At 60.8% G+C, this 14,895-nt stretch overlaps 1 protein-coding gene across 2 annotated transcripts in view; it reads left to right on the forward strand.

Annotated features, from left to right (window-relative positions):
* Window positions 1-14,895, forward strand: part of LOC118989508 (cadherin EGF LAG seven-pass G-type receptor 3-like) — a 36,671-nt gene that overhangs the window by 3,881 nt on the left and 17,895 nt on the right. Inside the window, exons 2-29 of one of the 2 annotated variants that reach the window (XM_037049793.1) lie at window positions 1,325-1,975; window positions 2,391-2,616; window positions 2,923-3,038; window positions 3,365-3,453; window positions 3,559-3,716; window positions 4,146-4,309; window positions 4,424-4,549; window positions 4,637-4,806; window positions 5,475-5,660; window positions 6,209-6,325; window positions 6,706-6,877; window positions 7,009-7,150; window positions 7,256-7,376; window positions 7,654-7,837; window positions 8,145-8,246; window positions 8,463-8,477; window positions 9,548-9,642; window positions 9,864-10,073; window positions 10,302-10,497; window positions 10,704-10,859; window positions 11,254-11,428; window positions 12,050-12,217; window positions 12,442-12,568; window positions 12,656-12,862; window positions 13,099-13,273; window positions 13,499-13,611; window positions 14,045-14,124; window positions 14,640-14,763. In XM_037049793.1, coding sequence (XP_036905688.1) covers window positions 1,325-1,975; window positions 2,391-2,616; window positions 2,923-3,038; window positions 3,365-3,453; window positions 3,559-3,716; window positions 4,146-4,309; window positions 4,424-4,549; window positions 4,637-4,806; window positions 5,475-5,660; window positions 6,209-6,325; window positions 6,706-6,877; window positions 7,009-7,150; window positions 7,256-7,376; window positions 7,654-7,837; window positions 8,145-8,246; window positions 8,463-8,477; window positions 9,548-9,642; window positions 9,864-10,073; window positions 10,302-10,497; window positions 10,704-10,859; window positions 11,254-11,428; window positions 12,050-12,217; window positions 12,442-12,568; window positions 12,656-12,862; window positions 13,099-13,273; window positions 13,499-13,611; window positions 14,045-14,124; window positions 14,640-14,763 — 4,565 coding nt within the window. The remainder of the gene's footprint in view (window positions 1-1,324; window positions 1,976-2,390; window positions 2,617-2,922; window positions 3,039-3,364; window positions 3,454-3,558; window positions 3,717-4,145; window positions 4,310-4,423; window positions 4,550-4,636; window positions 4,807-5,474; window positions 5,661-6,208; window positions 6,326-6,705; window positions 6,878-7,008; window positions 7,151-7,255; window positions 7,377-7,653; window positions 7,838-8,144; window positions 8,247-8,462; window positions 8,478-9,547; window positions 9,643-9,863; window positions 10,074-10,301; window positions 10,498-10,703; window positions 10,860-11,253; window positions 11,429-12,049; window positions 12,218-12,441; window positions 12,569-12,655; window positions 12,863-13,098; window positions 13,274-13,498; window positions 13,612-14,044; window positions 14,125-14,639; window positions 14,764-14,895) is intronic. The other variant, XM_037049800.1, reaches the window with a different exon arrangement.

The following is a 14,895-nucleotide window of genomic DNA, read 5'->3' on the forward strand; positions in this document are numbered from 1 at the left end:
GCACCCTACAGGATCTGCCATAGGCCTCGCAGATTGTTTCCATAGTCCCTGCTTAGGTTCTTGGGAAGTCTCTGCAGAATCCCAAAAGTTCTAGGGCATCTAGAACTGTCTACTACCCTAGGAATAGCCCTTCTCCCTCCAAAAGCCTGGAGGTCCTGGGATAATGCTCTAGAGCTTGCAGGAAAAGCCAGCCGACACCACACCTCTGTTCACATGATGGGTTACTTTGGGTGCACTCTGACCCTCACCCCATGTGTGTAGGAGAGGGAACCCAATAGTTTCAGTGGTCGAGAACGGCAGCTTCATGCAGAAAGTGGGCCCATATTGGCCTGGCTGCTATCCAAGGGACTGACCAAGTCTCTGCTTTGGAAAAATATTTGGAGGTCCACCTGTCTCTTTCCTGCCTCCAAAACCGCAGGTCTTCACAAAGCCCTCCCTGATAGGAGGGTGTAGGTGGGAGAGGCTCTTGCAATCCAGCCTGCTGGAGGCTGTGGAGGCTGGGAGACAGAATTTCCTGGTGTTTGCTCCCCAGTCTGGAGCATGACTCCTGGCACTGCCCCAGAAGGCACTGCCACCATTTGTCACTCAGTTTACTGAACAACCAGTCCTCGTCGACCACCTAGTGTGTGTATAGTCTGGGGACAAGGCACATGAGCACCTCATCTACCCACTAAGATTGCAGGACCCAGGTCTGTGGTGATGGGCAGCTTGCTGGCCTAAGAATGCTGAAGGTGGAGGAAGTCAGGGTGCAAGACCTGCCGGTTGAGAGGGAGCTTTTGACCTGGAGGGATGGGGTTGAGTGGGTCACAGGGTCAGTGCCCTTCTAATGCCACGGGAAAGTAGTTAGCCGACCAGAGAAAGCTAGGGGACGGGTGATCACTGACCCAGAACTCTCTTTGGTTTTTTTGAGATGTGTTTGCTCATTCTGCAATGTTTGGCAATGTGGGCGGATGGGTGTTCAGTGGCCCTGGCTCCCCTTTGTGTCCTGAGTGGGGGTGGCCTGCTGAGCATGATAACTGGGGGGAGGGTGTTCTGTTGGAGGAATCAATTCGCCACCCATGGGCACTGGGGGTAGGGTTGCTGGTTAATCCCTGATTCAAGCCCCTCCTTGTGTTGGAAGGAGAAGAGAGGAAGCAGTAACTTGTTGATACCAGACACTGCCAGAGCTGGTGGTCACAAGCCCCAGAACCCCCTGTCTCCTAGTACCGTCAGCCTGCTGACTCAGGTGCTGGGGAACTGGGCAGTCACTGGCCCCAGCCTCTTGTGTCCTTGGGTGGGCAGCCGCTGACCCCAGGCTGACCACTGCCCCTACCCCTGGCCGCAGATGGGCTGCACAGTGTGACAGCGCAGTGTGTGCTGCGTGTGGTCATCATCACTGAAGAGTTGCTGGCCAACAGCCTGACCGTTCGCCTGGAGAACATGTGGCAGGAGCGCTTCCTGTCGCCGCTGTTGGGCCACTTTTTGGAAGGCGTGGCCGCGGTACTTGCCACACCTGCCGAGGACGTCTTCATCTTCAACATCCAGAACGACACGGACGTGGGGGGCACTGTGCTCAATGTGAGCTTCTCAGCGCTGGCGCCACGCGGGGCCGCGGCTGGCGCTGCGGGTCCCTGGTTCAGCTCCGAGGAGCTGCAAGAGCAGCTGTACGTGCGCCGCGCCGCGCTCGCTGCCCGCTCCCTTCTGGACGTGCTGCCCTTCGACGACAACGTGTGCCTGCGCGAGCCCTGCGAGAACTACATGAAGTGCGTGTCGGTGCTGCGCTTTGACTCCTCTGCGCCCTTCCTGGCCTCGGCCTCCACGCTCTTCCGACCCATCCAGCCCATCGCAGGCCTGCGCTGCCGCTGCCCACCGGGCTTTACGGGAGACTTCTGTGAGACGGAGCTCGACCTCTGCTACTCCAACCCCTGCCGCAACGGCGGTGCCTGCGCGCGGCGGGAGGGCGGCTACACTTGCGTCTGCCGACCACGGTTCACAGGTGAGCTGGAGGGGGCGAGCCGGAGCTGCGGGAGCTCGGGCAGAACGCGAGGGCCGAACCACACACAATGCAAGTGAGGACCGGGATCTCTCGAACCAACCCCGGGCCAGTTGGGCGCGGTGAGAGCAGCAGCCGAAGAGCCTGGCCCTGAGAGGGGCCTCGGTCACAAAGGGTTAAAGCCGGGGCTAAGGCTGTCAAAGAGGCGTGGCCGTGCACATAGGCGGGGCGGTGGTGCTCTGTTTTAGTGGACTGGGCGGGACCACGGAGGGGCGTGGCCACCGGGCGCCAGACATTGCAGAAGAGTGGGAACACGCCTGCTAGCCCGTGGCCTTGGGAGGGGGGGTGGGCCCGGGTGGGCCCGCCCCGCCCCCCGGGGAACACTCCAGGTTGTCCTGACCGTGGCTTGACCCCCTAGGAGAAGACTGCGAGCTGGACACGGAGGCCGGACGCTGCGTGCCTGGCGTCTGCCGCAACGGGGGCACCTGTGCAGATGAGCCCGATGGCGGCTTCCGCTGCCAGTGCCCGGCAGGCGGCGCCTTCCAGGGCCCACGCTGCGAGGTGTCGGCTCGCTCCTTCCCGCCCAGTTCGTTTGTCATGTTCCGGGGCCTGCGGCAGCGCTTCCACCTCACGCTGTCCCTCTCGTAGGTGCCCGCCCCGTATCTCCCTGGTCCTCCACACCGTCCCTGCTACCTACACGACCCTGACTCAGATTCCGGACTGCCCAACCCCGCAGCCCCACAAGCCGCCCCTCCCTGACGCTCTGCCTGAGAGTCTCAGAGCCTCGCTGCTCCTGACATCACTGCGCTGGCGGCCCCACCCTCTCATCCCAGCTTGGGTTTGCTCCCTCACCTCCCGCCCCGCCCCCTGCCCACCAACCTGGTCACAGGGATGGTGGGTGTGAGGAGGTATAGGCTTGTGACTAGCCCTATCCACTCCACCCCACACAGTTTTGCAACGGTGCAGCCAAGTGGGCTACTCTTCTACAATGGGCGCCTGAACGAGAAACATGACTTCCTGGCCTTGGAACTCGTGTCCGGGCAAGTGCGGCTCACATATTCCACAGGTGGATGCCATGAGGATGTGTGTGGGCAAGTGGGTGCACGTGTTGGTAAGATAGGGGCGTTTGCAAGCCCCGAATCCCTTGGGGTTTGCCTCCCTGCCAGATAGACATCAGTGAGGACCTGGTTTCGGGGGAAAGCCCATCTCTCCAAGAAGGGTGGGCTGCTCCTGTCTGTCCAAGGCACTCTGGTCCAGTCAGCGTGGTCATCAGTGGAGGGAAGTGATCTGATGCATCCAGGGTTATCCTAGAAGTAGCCATGCCTCCATGACTTGGGGGAAGGTGCCAACTTAGCAACTCCAGACAACCCTCCACATGCATCCCCCAAATAGGTGAGTCCAACACGGTGGTCAGCCCCACAGTTCCAGGGGGCCTGAGTGACGGGCAGTGGCACACAGTGCATCTGAGATACTACAACAAGGTGGGCACCACCCTTGGCCTGGGAGTAAGGGGGAAGCTGGGATGCCAGGTCTACCCCTCCGGGGTCACTGTGGGGTCCTGTTGAGTGGTGTGTCTGGGTCTCCAGCCCCGGACAGATGCCCTGGGGGGTGCTCAGGGCCCCTCCAAGGACAAGGTGGCTGTGCTGAGTGTGGATGACTGCGACGTGGCCGTGGCTCTGCAGTTTGGTGCTGAGATTGGAAACTACTCGTGTGCGGCTGCTGGCATGCAAACAAGCTCCAAGAAGTGAGGCCCCCCAGCCCCTGATTGCCATGCCCCGTGCTTTCCAAAGCCCACCCCAGTCCTTCACCAACCCACTTCTCACTCTAGCCTGCCAGACTCTACTTCCTTCCCCCAAAGGCAAGATTTTCCTCCCCCGACTAGGACCCTAAAACCTTACCTCACTTCTCTATCCACTACCCCAGGCAATCTACACACCTCTCCTCCTAACCCTCACCCCTGCTCTTCCACATTTCCCCAGACCCTCTGCCCATCATGAGCTCTCCTTCGCATCCCCAAGTGAAAGAAGGCCTCAGCTGCTCCCCCAGCCTGGCCTTACCCTCCCTCCTCCATCACCTTGCCCTCCGAGTCCTACCCCCTCCACTTCCTGTGGCTCCTAGGAGCAACCCTGCCCTGGCTCCAGTCCCGCCAATGACGTGGGCCCCTGACCCCCAGGTCCCTGGACCTGACGGGCCCTCTGCTCCTGGGGGGTGTTCCCAACCTCCCCGAGAACTTCCCCGTGTCCCACAAGGATTTCATTGGCTGCATGCGGGACCTGCACATTGATGGCCGCCAAGTGGACATGGCGGCCTTTGTTGCAAACAATGGCACCATGGCAGGTAGGCCATGTCCCCATCATAGGGAGGAGGCGGAGGGCTACGTGGACCCCCTATGTCTGTCTAGCACTTGTGCCCCCTCATGTCTCATGTCCTTCATGTGTGTTCCTTTCCCAGGCTGCCAGGCCAAGCTCCACTTCTGTGACTCAAACCCATGCAAGAACAATGGCATCTGCTCAGAACGGTGGGGTGGCTTCAGCTGCGACTGTCCTGTGGGCTTTGGTGGCAAAGACTGTCGACTCAGTGAGTAGGCAGCGTTGGGTAGGAGGGGACTGTAGGGTAACTTCTCCTCAGGTGGGGCCTGTGACCACTTTCCTTTTATCCCCTCAGCCCTGGATCATCCCCACCATTTCCGTGGCAATGGCACATTGAGATGGGACTTTGGAAATGACCTGGCTGTGTCTGTGCCGTGGTTCCTGGGGCTGGCATTTCGGACACGGGCCGCACAGGGGGTCCTGATGCAAGTGCAGGCTGGGCCGCATAGCACGCTCCTCTGTCAGGTGTGTCTTGTCCTCCCGACCCATCCCTCGACCTTCAGCTCTCATCACTGATGCTGCCAGCAGCGCTCCTGTTGGTCTGGGGCCTGGTTGGATGGCACCCTTCTCTGCCGGGTGTGCCGACCCTGCCGGCTCTGTACTGGGCTCTAGCCCTCGGCTCTCCTTCCCACCATGATACCCGCTGTGGGTGCAGGACGTCAGCACAGCTCTTGTGCTGGCTGCACCACTCCGCAGCCTCCTGTCCCAACTTTCGGCCCTCATCCTCCTTCAGCAGCATGGTGTCCCTGGGCAGTGTCCCTGGGCGCGGTGCCATATGTGCCAGATACAGCCTTGCTGCTGTGGTCCTACTCTTTGATATTCCTTTTTTTTAAAGATTTTATTTCTTTATTTTTAGTTAGAGGGGAAGGGAGGGAGACAGAGAGGGAGAGAAACCAGGTATGGTTGCTTTTCATGCACTCCGAACTGGGACCTGGCCTGCAACCTATGCATGTGCTCTGAAATCGAACCAGCGACCCTTTGGTTCACAGGCCGGCACTCAATCCACTGAGCCACACCAGCCAGGGCTACTCTTTGATATTGTTGACCTGTGAGCCCACTGATCTCACCTCCTGACACTCCCAGCCCCAGCCCAACTTGGGGCTCTGACCCCAGGTCTGTCTCTCTACCCACAGCTGGATGGGGGGTTGCTGTCCGTGACGGTGACCAGGAACTCAGGCCGTGCTGCCCACCTCCTCCTGGACCAGGTGACTGTCAGTGACGGCCGGTGGCACGATCTGCGGCTGGAGTTGCAGGAGGAGCCAGGTGGCCGGCGGGGCCACCATGTCCTCATGGTCTCACTGGACTTTAGCCTCTTCCAGGTCTGACCTCTGACCCTGGGGTAATCCCTTCTCAGTCTTCCAACCAGTCCACCAACCAGCCCAGGCCCTCTCAGCTCCGTCCCCTGCACATAGACTGACATTTTTCTCGCAGTCTGCCCACGTCCTTGTGCCCTGCTCTGAGCTGCCCTAGCACTCACTGGCCAGCCAGGAGGGTCCACTGCCAGGCCTTCCTCACGTCAGGGAGACTACCCAGATTTCTGGCTTGGTCTTGGGGTAGCCAGCACTTGGCCTAACTCCTGGAAACCCTTTCTGGTCTCTGCCCCGATCTCCCCGCTCACAGCATAGGACTTCAGGGTTTGTTCTGGATCCCAGAGAAAGGGGCCTGTCTGAGCCCATCTCTCCACTGGAACCTCCCTGATATCCACCTCCCGTGCTCCAGCAAGTCCTTCGTGCTCAAGAGCAGCTGGCTCCCAGACCATGCCCCTGGCGCCAAGGGACAAAGTGTGGTTGCGCAGGGCTAGGATGGGCCCAGACTGAGGTAGGGCAGGGCTCCCCCGCCCCCGGTGCTGACTGTGCCCCTCCTCCAGGACACTGTGGCCGTGGGGAGTGAGCTGCAGGGCCTGAAAGTAAAGCGACTCTATGTGGGAGGCCTGCCCCCTGGCAGTGAAGAGAAGGTTCCTCGGGGTCTGGTTGGCTGTATCCAGGTGGGGGTCCACATGGGAACATGATATGGGACATTAGGGTGAGTGGGCAGAGATCAGGGGGTCTTGGGACCTGAAAAAGCTGCGTTCACATGAGGAGCATTCGGGGGTGGGGGTGCTTTCAGCCGTCAGAGACAGATAAGCCTTTGGGTACTGTCGGAGGTCAGAGTCTAGCTCAGATTATCAAGGGTCCTCAGAGGTGGGTGTCAGGGACAGCACCATTAGGGGTCCATCGGGGGCTGAATTGGGGATTTGGGGGTCAGGGTCTGGGGGTTTTAGGGAGACTGCATGTCAGGAGTCATCAGACCAGGTGGCTGGCTCTGCAGGACTTGGGCCTGAGGTGCTTTGACATGGGTCTCACCTCTGGCTGGCTGGACTCACAGGGGGTATGGCTTGGTTCCACGCCTTCGGGGTCCCCGGCCCTGCATCCACCCAGCCAGCGAGTGAACGTGGAACCTGGCTGTGTCGTGAATAACTCCTGTGCATCTGGGCCCTGCCCACCCCACGCCGACTGCCGAGACCTCTGGCAGACCTTTTCCTGCAAATGCTGGCCAGGTGGGACCTGGGTGTGTGTGTGATCCGGGTGGGAACCCAGGGCTTCTGGTGAAGACTGAGGGACCTGGTGAGCTTGGAGGGGGAGGAGCCTGGGAAGGGTGGGGGCCTGAGCTCTCTGACCCCACCTACAGGTTACTATGGCCCAGGCTGTGTGGACGCCTGCCTCTTGAACCCCTGCCAGAACCAGGGGTCCTGCCGACACCTCCCGGAAGCCCCCCACGGCTATACCTGTGACTGTGCAGGTGGCTATTTTGGGCACCACTGTGAGCACAGGTAAAGGGCTGGGGGCTGAGAGGCTGGGAGGACCTGGTGAGAGGGGGTAAGGAGGATCTCTGAGCTGGAGACATGGAGACACCTCACCTGGCTGTCTATCCCCAGGATGGACCAGCAGTGCCCACGAGGCTGGTGGGGGAGCCCGACCTGCGGCCCCTGCAACTGTGATGTTCACAAGGGCTTCGACCCCAACTGCAACAAGACCAACGGGCAGTGTCACTGCAAGGTGTGGCTGGCCCCCGCCCCCGTTAACTCTTCCCTAGCTATGATGTCTGATTCTGATCCATCTTGCAGGCCTCTGCCTCCTGACTAAGTCTCTGACCCATTTACCTGGCCTGTGACCATCCCTTGTCCTTGACATCTAACCCCTCTCTGAAGTTTCATTTGAGGCAGTCTTCCTTCTGGCCTGTGCTCCTTGTTCTCTTGACCCTTCGTCCTGCATTCTTCTCCTGCCCCCCGAGCTCTGACCTCTGATCTCAGGTAACTGACGTGCTCTCAAACAGGAGTTCCACTACCGGCCGCGTGGCAGTGACTCATGCCTCCCGTGTGACTGCTACCCTGTGGGCTCCACCTCCCGTTCCTGTGCCCCCCACAGTGGGCAGTGCGCTTGTCGCCCAGGGGCCCTTGGCCGCCAGTGCAACAGCTGTGACAGTCCTTTTGCAGAGGTGACGGCCAGTGGCTGCCGAGGTGAGCAGGCGCCACCCAGCTCCACATATGGAAGGCTTCCTGCCTGCAACCAAGTTTCGTGGCATGCTTGGCTTCCTGGGTAGGGACTCTGGGGGGCTTCTCTGAGGAGACACTGACACCTAGGGGTCTCCACATTTGCCCCAAGTACTTTGATGACCCATCACTGAATCTGACAGGCCAGGTCCTAGGAGGCTAACAGGGGAGTGGTGGTGGGGTGGGCCTGGGTTGAATGGTGGAGGGACAGTGGGTGTGGCTGTCACTTGTCCCAGCCCCTGGCTGGTTGGCTCAGTGCCTCCTTTCTCCCTAGTGCTCTATGATGCCTGCCCCAAGTCCCTGAGATCTGGAGTGTGGTGGCCCCAGACCAAGTTTGGCATTTTGGCCTCAGTGCCCTGTCCTCGGGGGGCCCTGGGTGAGTACCTGGGAGGTAGGAACATCGCTGAGGGTGAGGGTGGTCCTGTCTTTTGACTGCTAGGGCCACCTCTTTTCCTGAGTTGGGTGGCCTTGTTCCTACAAGAGGTGGGAGTGGGGTAGGGGTCCACGTGGGCCCCTCACTACCTCCTAGGGGCTCTGGGTCTCTCCCTGCACCTCACTGAGCCTCCGTCTGTTTCTCTTGGCTTCTGGGCAGGATTGCGGGGTGCAGGTAAGGGGTACGTGTTTGCTCAGGTGTGCTGCCCCTCCCACTGCCAGAGCTTTCGCAGATCCCTCCTGCTGCCTGACGTCCCTGCAGACCCCTCCCCACTGCCTGAGGTCTCTAAGAGCTACTTCCAATTTCTTGAAGTCTCTAGAGGCCCTCTTCCTGCTGTCTGAAGACCCTAGGGCCTCCTCTCTGATGCCCCAGGTCCTCAGAGACCCCTCCCCACTGCCTGAGGACCCTGGTAATCCCTTCCCACTTCCTGAGGTCCCCACAGGTATCCCCCTGCTGCCTGAGTTCTTGAGAGATGAACACCCCCCACCTTTGCCTGAGGTCCCTGCAGTGGCTGGACAGAGACTGTGTGTGCATGCTCGTGTGCGTGTCCTTCTGTGCCTGCGCACGTGTCTGTGAGTCTGTCTTGGGGGGAGAGGATTCTGTGTTATGGTTAGCCATCTTGCTGACGGCTACAAGCTCCATGCTGGGTCAGGGCAATTTTTATACAACTCCTGTCCCACTCCCATGGACAGTGGAGAGATGGCAGCAGCAAAGTCATCACTGGGGCAGTTAAAACTCCTGTGGGAACAGAGATCCCTGGAGAATCAGGCCTGTGTCGGCAAGTGTGTGTGTGTGTGTGTGTGTGTGTGTGTGTGAGAGAGAGAGAGAGAAGGCATCGTGTGTCTGTGGCTTGTCCTGGTGCACACTTCTGAGGGTGTGCAGATAGGCTCATTGGGGTGTGTGCGTGCTCAAGTATGTGCTTGCCTCGGGCCACCTGTCTGTGAACCTGGCCTGGCCTGTATGTGTGTACATGTGTGCATGGACCTGTGCACAGTCCTGCCCTTGTGCTCACCCTCATAGTTGGTGGTACAGAATGGTCCACAGACCTTTCAGGAGTCAACTGACAAGCAGGTGGGGCCTGCCTGGCCCTGGGGGCTGGGGTTGCTCCACCCAGAGGTCTAGCCAGCAATGCCTACACTCTGGTCTCTGACTCGGAGCTTCCCCTGGGAAGGGAGAAGGTGCTGTGGTCACCTTCTTAGGAAGGAACGCAGGTCCCAGGCCTGACCAGGCTCGCCTGCCCCCAGGGACTGCCGTGCGGCTGTGTGATGAGGACCAGGGTTGGCTGGAGCCTGACCTCTTCAACTGCACCTCCCCTGCCTTTCGAGAGCTCAGCCTGCTGGTGAGACTGCCCAGACCATGCCCTGCATTCAAGACCTGCCTGGCCCTGGCCTTAGCCCCGGTCTCAACTGCCCCAGGCCTGTGGTAGGCCCCAGCCGTCATGCCCCAGCCCTTGACCTGGGCAATTCCTGGTTGCCCTTGAATCTGGCCAAATCCTTCCTGTGAGGCTTTTTTAAAAGGCCTAAGGGACCACAGTGACCACCCCCACCTTTGTCCTGGCAGTTGGATGGCCTAGAGCTGAACAAGACAGCATTGGACACTGTGGAGGCCAAGAAGCTGGCTCAGAGGCTACGGGAGGTCACTGGCCAAACTGACCACTACTTTAGCCAAGATGTTCGAGTCACTGCCCGCCTACTGGCCCACCTGTTGGTGTTCGAGAGCCACCAGCAAGGCTTTGGGCTGACAGCCACACAGGATGCCCACTTCAATGAGGTAAGGCTGTGCCCTGTGTCCTTGCTCCCCTGGCCCTCAAGCCCTCGATCCCTTGCTCGGCCCCTCCTGGCCCCAGGGAACTGAAAGCCCTGGGTTCTCCCTCTTCTCTGGTCCTCCCCAGACCCATCCTCTGCCTGCCAGAGTCCCTCTGAGCGCCTGGCCAGACCCCTTAGGTCTGCCCTGACCCCTCACTCCTGGCTGAGCGTAATTCCCTCCCCCTCCTCCCAGAATCTGCTGTGGGCAGGCTCTGCACTGCTAGCTCCGGAGACGGGGGACTTGTGGGCAGCGCTGGGGCAGCGGGCCCCAGGGGACGCCCCCGGCAGTGCGGGGCTGGTGCGGCATCTGGAGGAGTACGCGGCCACACTCGCCAGGAACATGGAGCTCACATACCTGAATCCTGTGGGGCTGGTCACGCCCAACATCAGTATGTGGCGAGCGGGGGCGGGTGGTGCTGCGAAAGGGTGAGGACCAGGAGGTCTGAGGGCCTGGTGGCTAGGCCCTCTCAATGCTTTGCAGGGACCCACTCTGTGCTGATAGCTAGGAGGCTCTGGGTTGTGGGGGAGGAGTGAGTGGGACCCTCAGCATGGGGAAAAGATCGTTGATGGTCTCCTTTCTCTTCCTCCTGGGCAGTGCTCAGCATAGACCGCATGGAGCACCCCAGTCCATCCCGGGGGACCCGTCGCTACCCTCGTTATCACAGCAACCTTTTCCGAGGCCAGGATGCCTGGGATCCTCATACCCACGTGCTACTGCCTTCCCAGGCCCCACGACCAGCCCCACATGAAGGTAAGAGCGTTGGGTGACCCCTGGGCCAGGTCCTGTTCCCCCCCCACACACACACACACAGCTAGATACCACCTCTGCCTCCTGCTACTTCTCCCCTTGCTGGATCTTCTGTGAGAGACTCTCTCGTGCCAGCCCTCCACCCCACACCTGGCCACAGCACTCGCTCACCTCACCAAACCCTCTGCCTCCCCTCAGATGCCCTTCCCAGGCCTGATAATCAGGATCTGTCCCTGGGGTCCATGCTCCCTTCATGGGCTCCAGCTCCCCCACCCCCAAGTTCTGGACCTGCAGAGAGGGAATTCCCAGGCTGGATGCTGGGTTGAGTTCAGAGCTAGATTTATGGGTGCCCAGGGTTGCAGGTCATTGACATTGGCTCCTCCCCTTCTCCTGGCAGTTCTGCCCACAGGCAGCAGCAGCATGGAAAACTCCACCATCTCCAGTGTGGCCCCACCACCAGCCCCGCTGGAGCCCGAGCCCGGGCCCGGGCTCTCCATCGTCATCCTCCTCGTCTACCGTACCTTGGGGGGGCTGCTTCCGGCCCAGTTCCAGGCCGAGCGCCGCGGTGCCAGGTACACTGGTGGAGTCATCCCAGGCCCCTCACCCTGAGCTTCCTGCAAGCTTTTACCAAGCCTAGTACCCCCTTTTCGGTGGGCAAGTGAGCAGGTTCATAGTTCACACACAGATGGTTGTATGCACAGCTTCAGGAAGCCTTGTCCACACTGGCTGGCTTCCGTGGAAAGTGCAGAGGCGTGTAGAGTGGTAGACAGACACAGAGCCACAGTGAGGGTAGTCACGTAAAGAAAAGGGGAGGGAGCCAGGTCCAGACGGGCACACTGGCTCCCAGAGACAGGCAAAGACAGGCCGACCAATGGAGGTCAGGAGCCGGTGGCAAGGAGGGCAGTTTGAGGCCAATAGTCTGGAGCTGCTTGGGCCTCCTATCCCCCTGTGGGCTGTGGGTCTAAAGCCCCTCTGCTGGAGAGAACCTGCCATTTCTGCAGAACCATGACACCCCAGCTAGGTCATGGGCCCCTGGGCTTGAGGCAGCCCAGCATTGGCTGAAGGGCTTCTCAGAAACGGCACCCCCTCGGGGCATCCCAGACCGGGGTGGGGTGTGGCATGAAGTCAGCAAGGTAGGTAGTCAGAGCTTGGACCCAAGTGTGTGTTCAAGCCCAAGTGGGGTGTCTTCTCAGGCTTCCCCAGAACCCTGTTATGAACTCCCCGGTGGTCAGCGTGGCTGTGTTCCACGGACGCAACTTCCTGAGGGGTGATCTGGACTCCCCAATCAGCCTCGAGTTCCGCCTACTACAGACGGCGAATCGGAGCAAGGCTATCTGCGTGCAGTGGGACCCACCTGGCCCGTGAGGACCTCCACTCTGGGAACTCTTGTTCTCCTATTAGTCCCTGGGAGGCCCAGCCTGTTCCTGGGGTCCCCACAAATGCCCCTGTGCACCCAGCCCCCTGAGGAATGCTGCTCCCCACCTCCAGACACCCTTGGCCCTTCCTACCATTGGTCACAAACCGCCACCTGACGCTGGGGCACTCCTCAGTGCAGACGGTAGGTCTGACCACCCTGTGGCCACAGGACGGACCAGCACGGAATGTGGACAGCACGGGACTGCGAGCTGGTACACAGGAATGGGTCTCATGCCCGGTGTCGCTGTAGCCGGACAGGCACCTTTGGGATCCTCATGGATGCCTCCCCCCGTGAGGTAGGGCTGTGCTCAGGGTCCCTAGGGAGTGAGAGGGTCAAAGGGCAAGGGTGCCCAACCCCCCAGCAACCACCCCTGTCCCTACAGCGGCTAGAGGGCGACCTGGAGCTGCTGGCTGTATTCACCCATGTGGTTGTGGCCATGTCTGTAGCTGCGCTGCTGCTGACTGCGGCCATCCTGCTGAGCCTGCGCAGCCTCAAGTCCAACATGCGTGGGATCCATGCCAACGTGGCGGCCGCCCTGGGGGTGGCTGAGCTCCTCTTCCTGCTGGGGATCCACAGGACCCAAAGCCAGGTGCAGGGTCAGGGTCAGGGGACCCGTGTCCTGGTGACCTCAGCTGGTCCAGGAAGGCCTAGGGCCAGAGCTCAGGGTCAGAGGTCAGGGATGCTTCAGCTGTGGCCAGGGCGTGGGACAGGGTACTGGGTAAGGTGCTGTGGTTCAGGAGTCAGAGGTGGGATGCAGAGGCCTGGGCGGGTCTGAGGCAGGCCGGTGAGGCAGGAGCCATCCTGACACCCCTCCCCTGCCTTCAGCTGCTATGCACTGCCGTCGCCATCCTCCTGCACTACTTCTTCCTCAGCACCTTCGCGTGGCTCCTCGTGCAGGGGCTGCACCTCTACCGCATGCAGGTCGAGCCTCGCAATGTGGACCTCGGCGCCATGCGCTTCTACCATGCCCTGGGCTGGGGCGTCCCTGCTGTACTGCTGGGTGAGGGCCCCGCTCACTGGCCCATCCAGGCTGTGGCCCCTGACCTCTGCCCATCACATGGCCTGGCCCTTGCCCTTGCCTCCAATCCTGACCGTGACCCCAACCTCTGGCCCCCATGCTGTCTGCTCCGGGGGAGCCTGCTCTGCTCACCATTCCGGCTTCTCCCCACACATGAGAGGCTCAGCAGCTCTAACACAGCCCTCCCACCCTGCGTCCCCCCTCCAGGCCTTGCCGTCGGCCTGGATCCCGAGGGCTATGGGAACCCCGACTTCTGCTGGATTTCGGTCCATGAACCCCTCGTCTGGAGCTTCGCAGGCCCTGTTGTCCTTGTCATTGTGGTGAGTGCTCTGCACTCAGTGCCACCTGTGTGCTCCCCTGGGTGGGGGCAGCCAGCCCTGCAGCAGGTGTGGTGGGGTGAGGTGAGGGGTTCTGGTTGGCAGCCTGCAGGCTTCCTGGTCTTGGCCTCGATGCCCCCTGCTAAGCAGGCACAGAGATGGAGGCGTGGGGTTCAGGGCGGCCACCTCTCTCTGCCTCTGCCTCCCTGTGTCCCTGCCTCCCTCCTCCGTCCTCTGTCACGATGGCCCTCCCGGTGCCCCGCCTCTGACTTCCCCTGTGAGTCCAAGCTTCTCTGTCTCTCTTGCTCTCTAACCTGTGCGTTGCATGTGTGTTTCTCTGGCTCCGCCTCTCTGTGAGTCTTGGCCTCTGTCCGTCTGTCTCACTGTCTCTCTTTCCCTGCCTTGCTCCGCTCCACATGTCCGGCTGTGCACCCAGATGAATGGGACCATGTTTCTCCTCGCTGTCCGCACATCCTGCTCCACTGGGCAGAGGGAGGCCAAGAAGGCCCCTGTGTTGTGAGTTGGCTGTCGGGGGGCTGTGGGAGGATTCTTACCCCTCCTGAGTAGGATCTGGGGTCCTCAGAACACTCCTGGTGCAGGCCAGGCTCCAGGTTCTGGGTAGGGGGCGGAGGTCAGCTGCCCTGGCCTGCAGTCCCTCTCTGGTGCCCTCAACAAGCTCTGGCCCCACACGCGCTTCGACCCTGCTGTCTCCCCAGAGTCTCCCCTGGCCTGGGTGGCTCACTTTGCCCCCTACCTATGTGTCCCCACCTATCCTCCATGTTTCCTCTCCTGCCCCCGTTCGTGTGTTTTATCCCCATGTCCCCTCATGGCTCTCTGTGCACCCCATTCTTTCTGTGACCTGTCATATCCCCCAGTGTCCTCCTGAGTTCTCTGTGTCCCTATGTGAATCCTTTCCTCCCATGTCCTCTGTGTGCCCCCTGCCTGACCCCTGTGCTTCCTCCTGTGTGTCCTGCATGAGCCCCGTGTGACTCTTGTGTGTCCTCCTGTGTCCTTCCTCGTTGCCGCGGCAGGACCCTTCGGAGCTCCTTTCTCCTCCTCCTGCTGGTCAGTGCCTCCTGGCTCTTCGGCCTCCTGGCGGTCAACCACAGTGTCCTGGCCTTCCACTACCTCCACGCTGGACTCTGTGGGCTCCAGGTAATGCTGGCATCACTCTGCCACCCCAGACCAGGTGCAGCTTCAGCAGTTGGGGTTCCAGCACTGGGCAGGGCGTTGGCCCAGGCCTGGGGCTGACTCCACTGGATGGCTGGCACCAGGCTGGGTCTGGTC

Source organism: Sturnira hondurensis, unplaced genomic scaffold (assembly GCF_014824575.4).
Source record: "Sturnira hondurensis isolate 20B ecotype Veracruz unplaced genomic scaffold, ASM1482457v3 Scaffold0006496, whole genome shotgun sequence".
NCBI lineage: Eukaryota > Metazoa > Chordata > Mammalia > Chiroptera > Phyllostomidae > Sturnira > Sturnira hondurensis.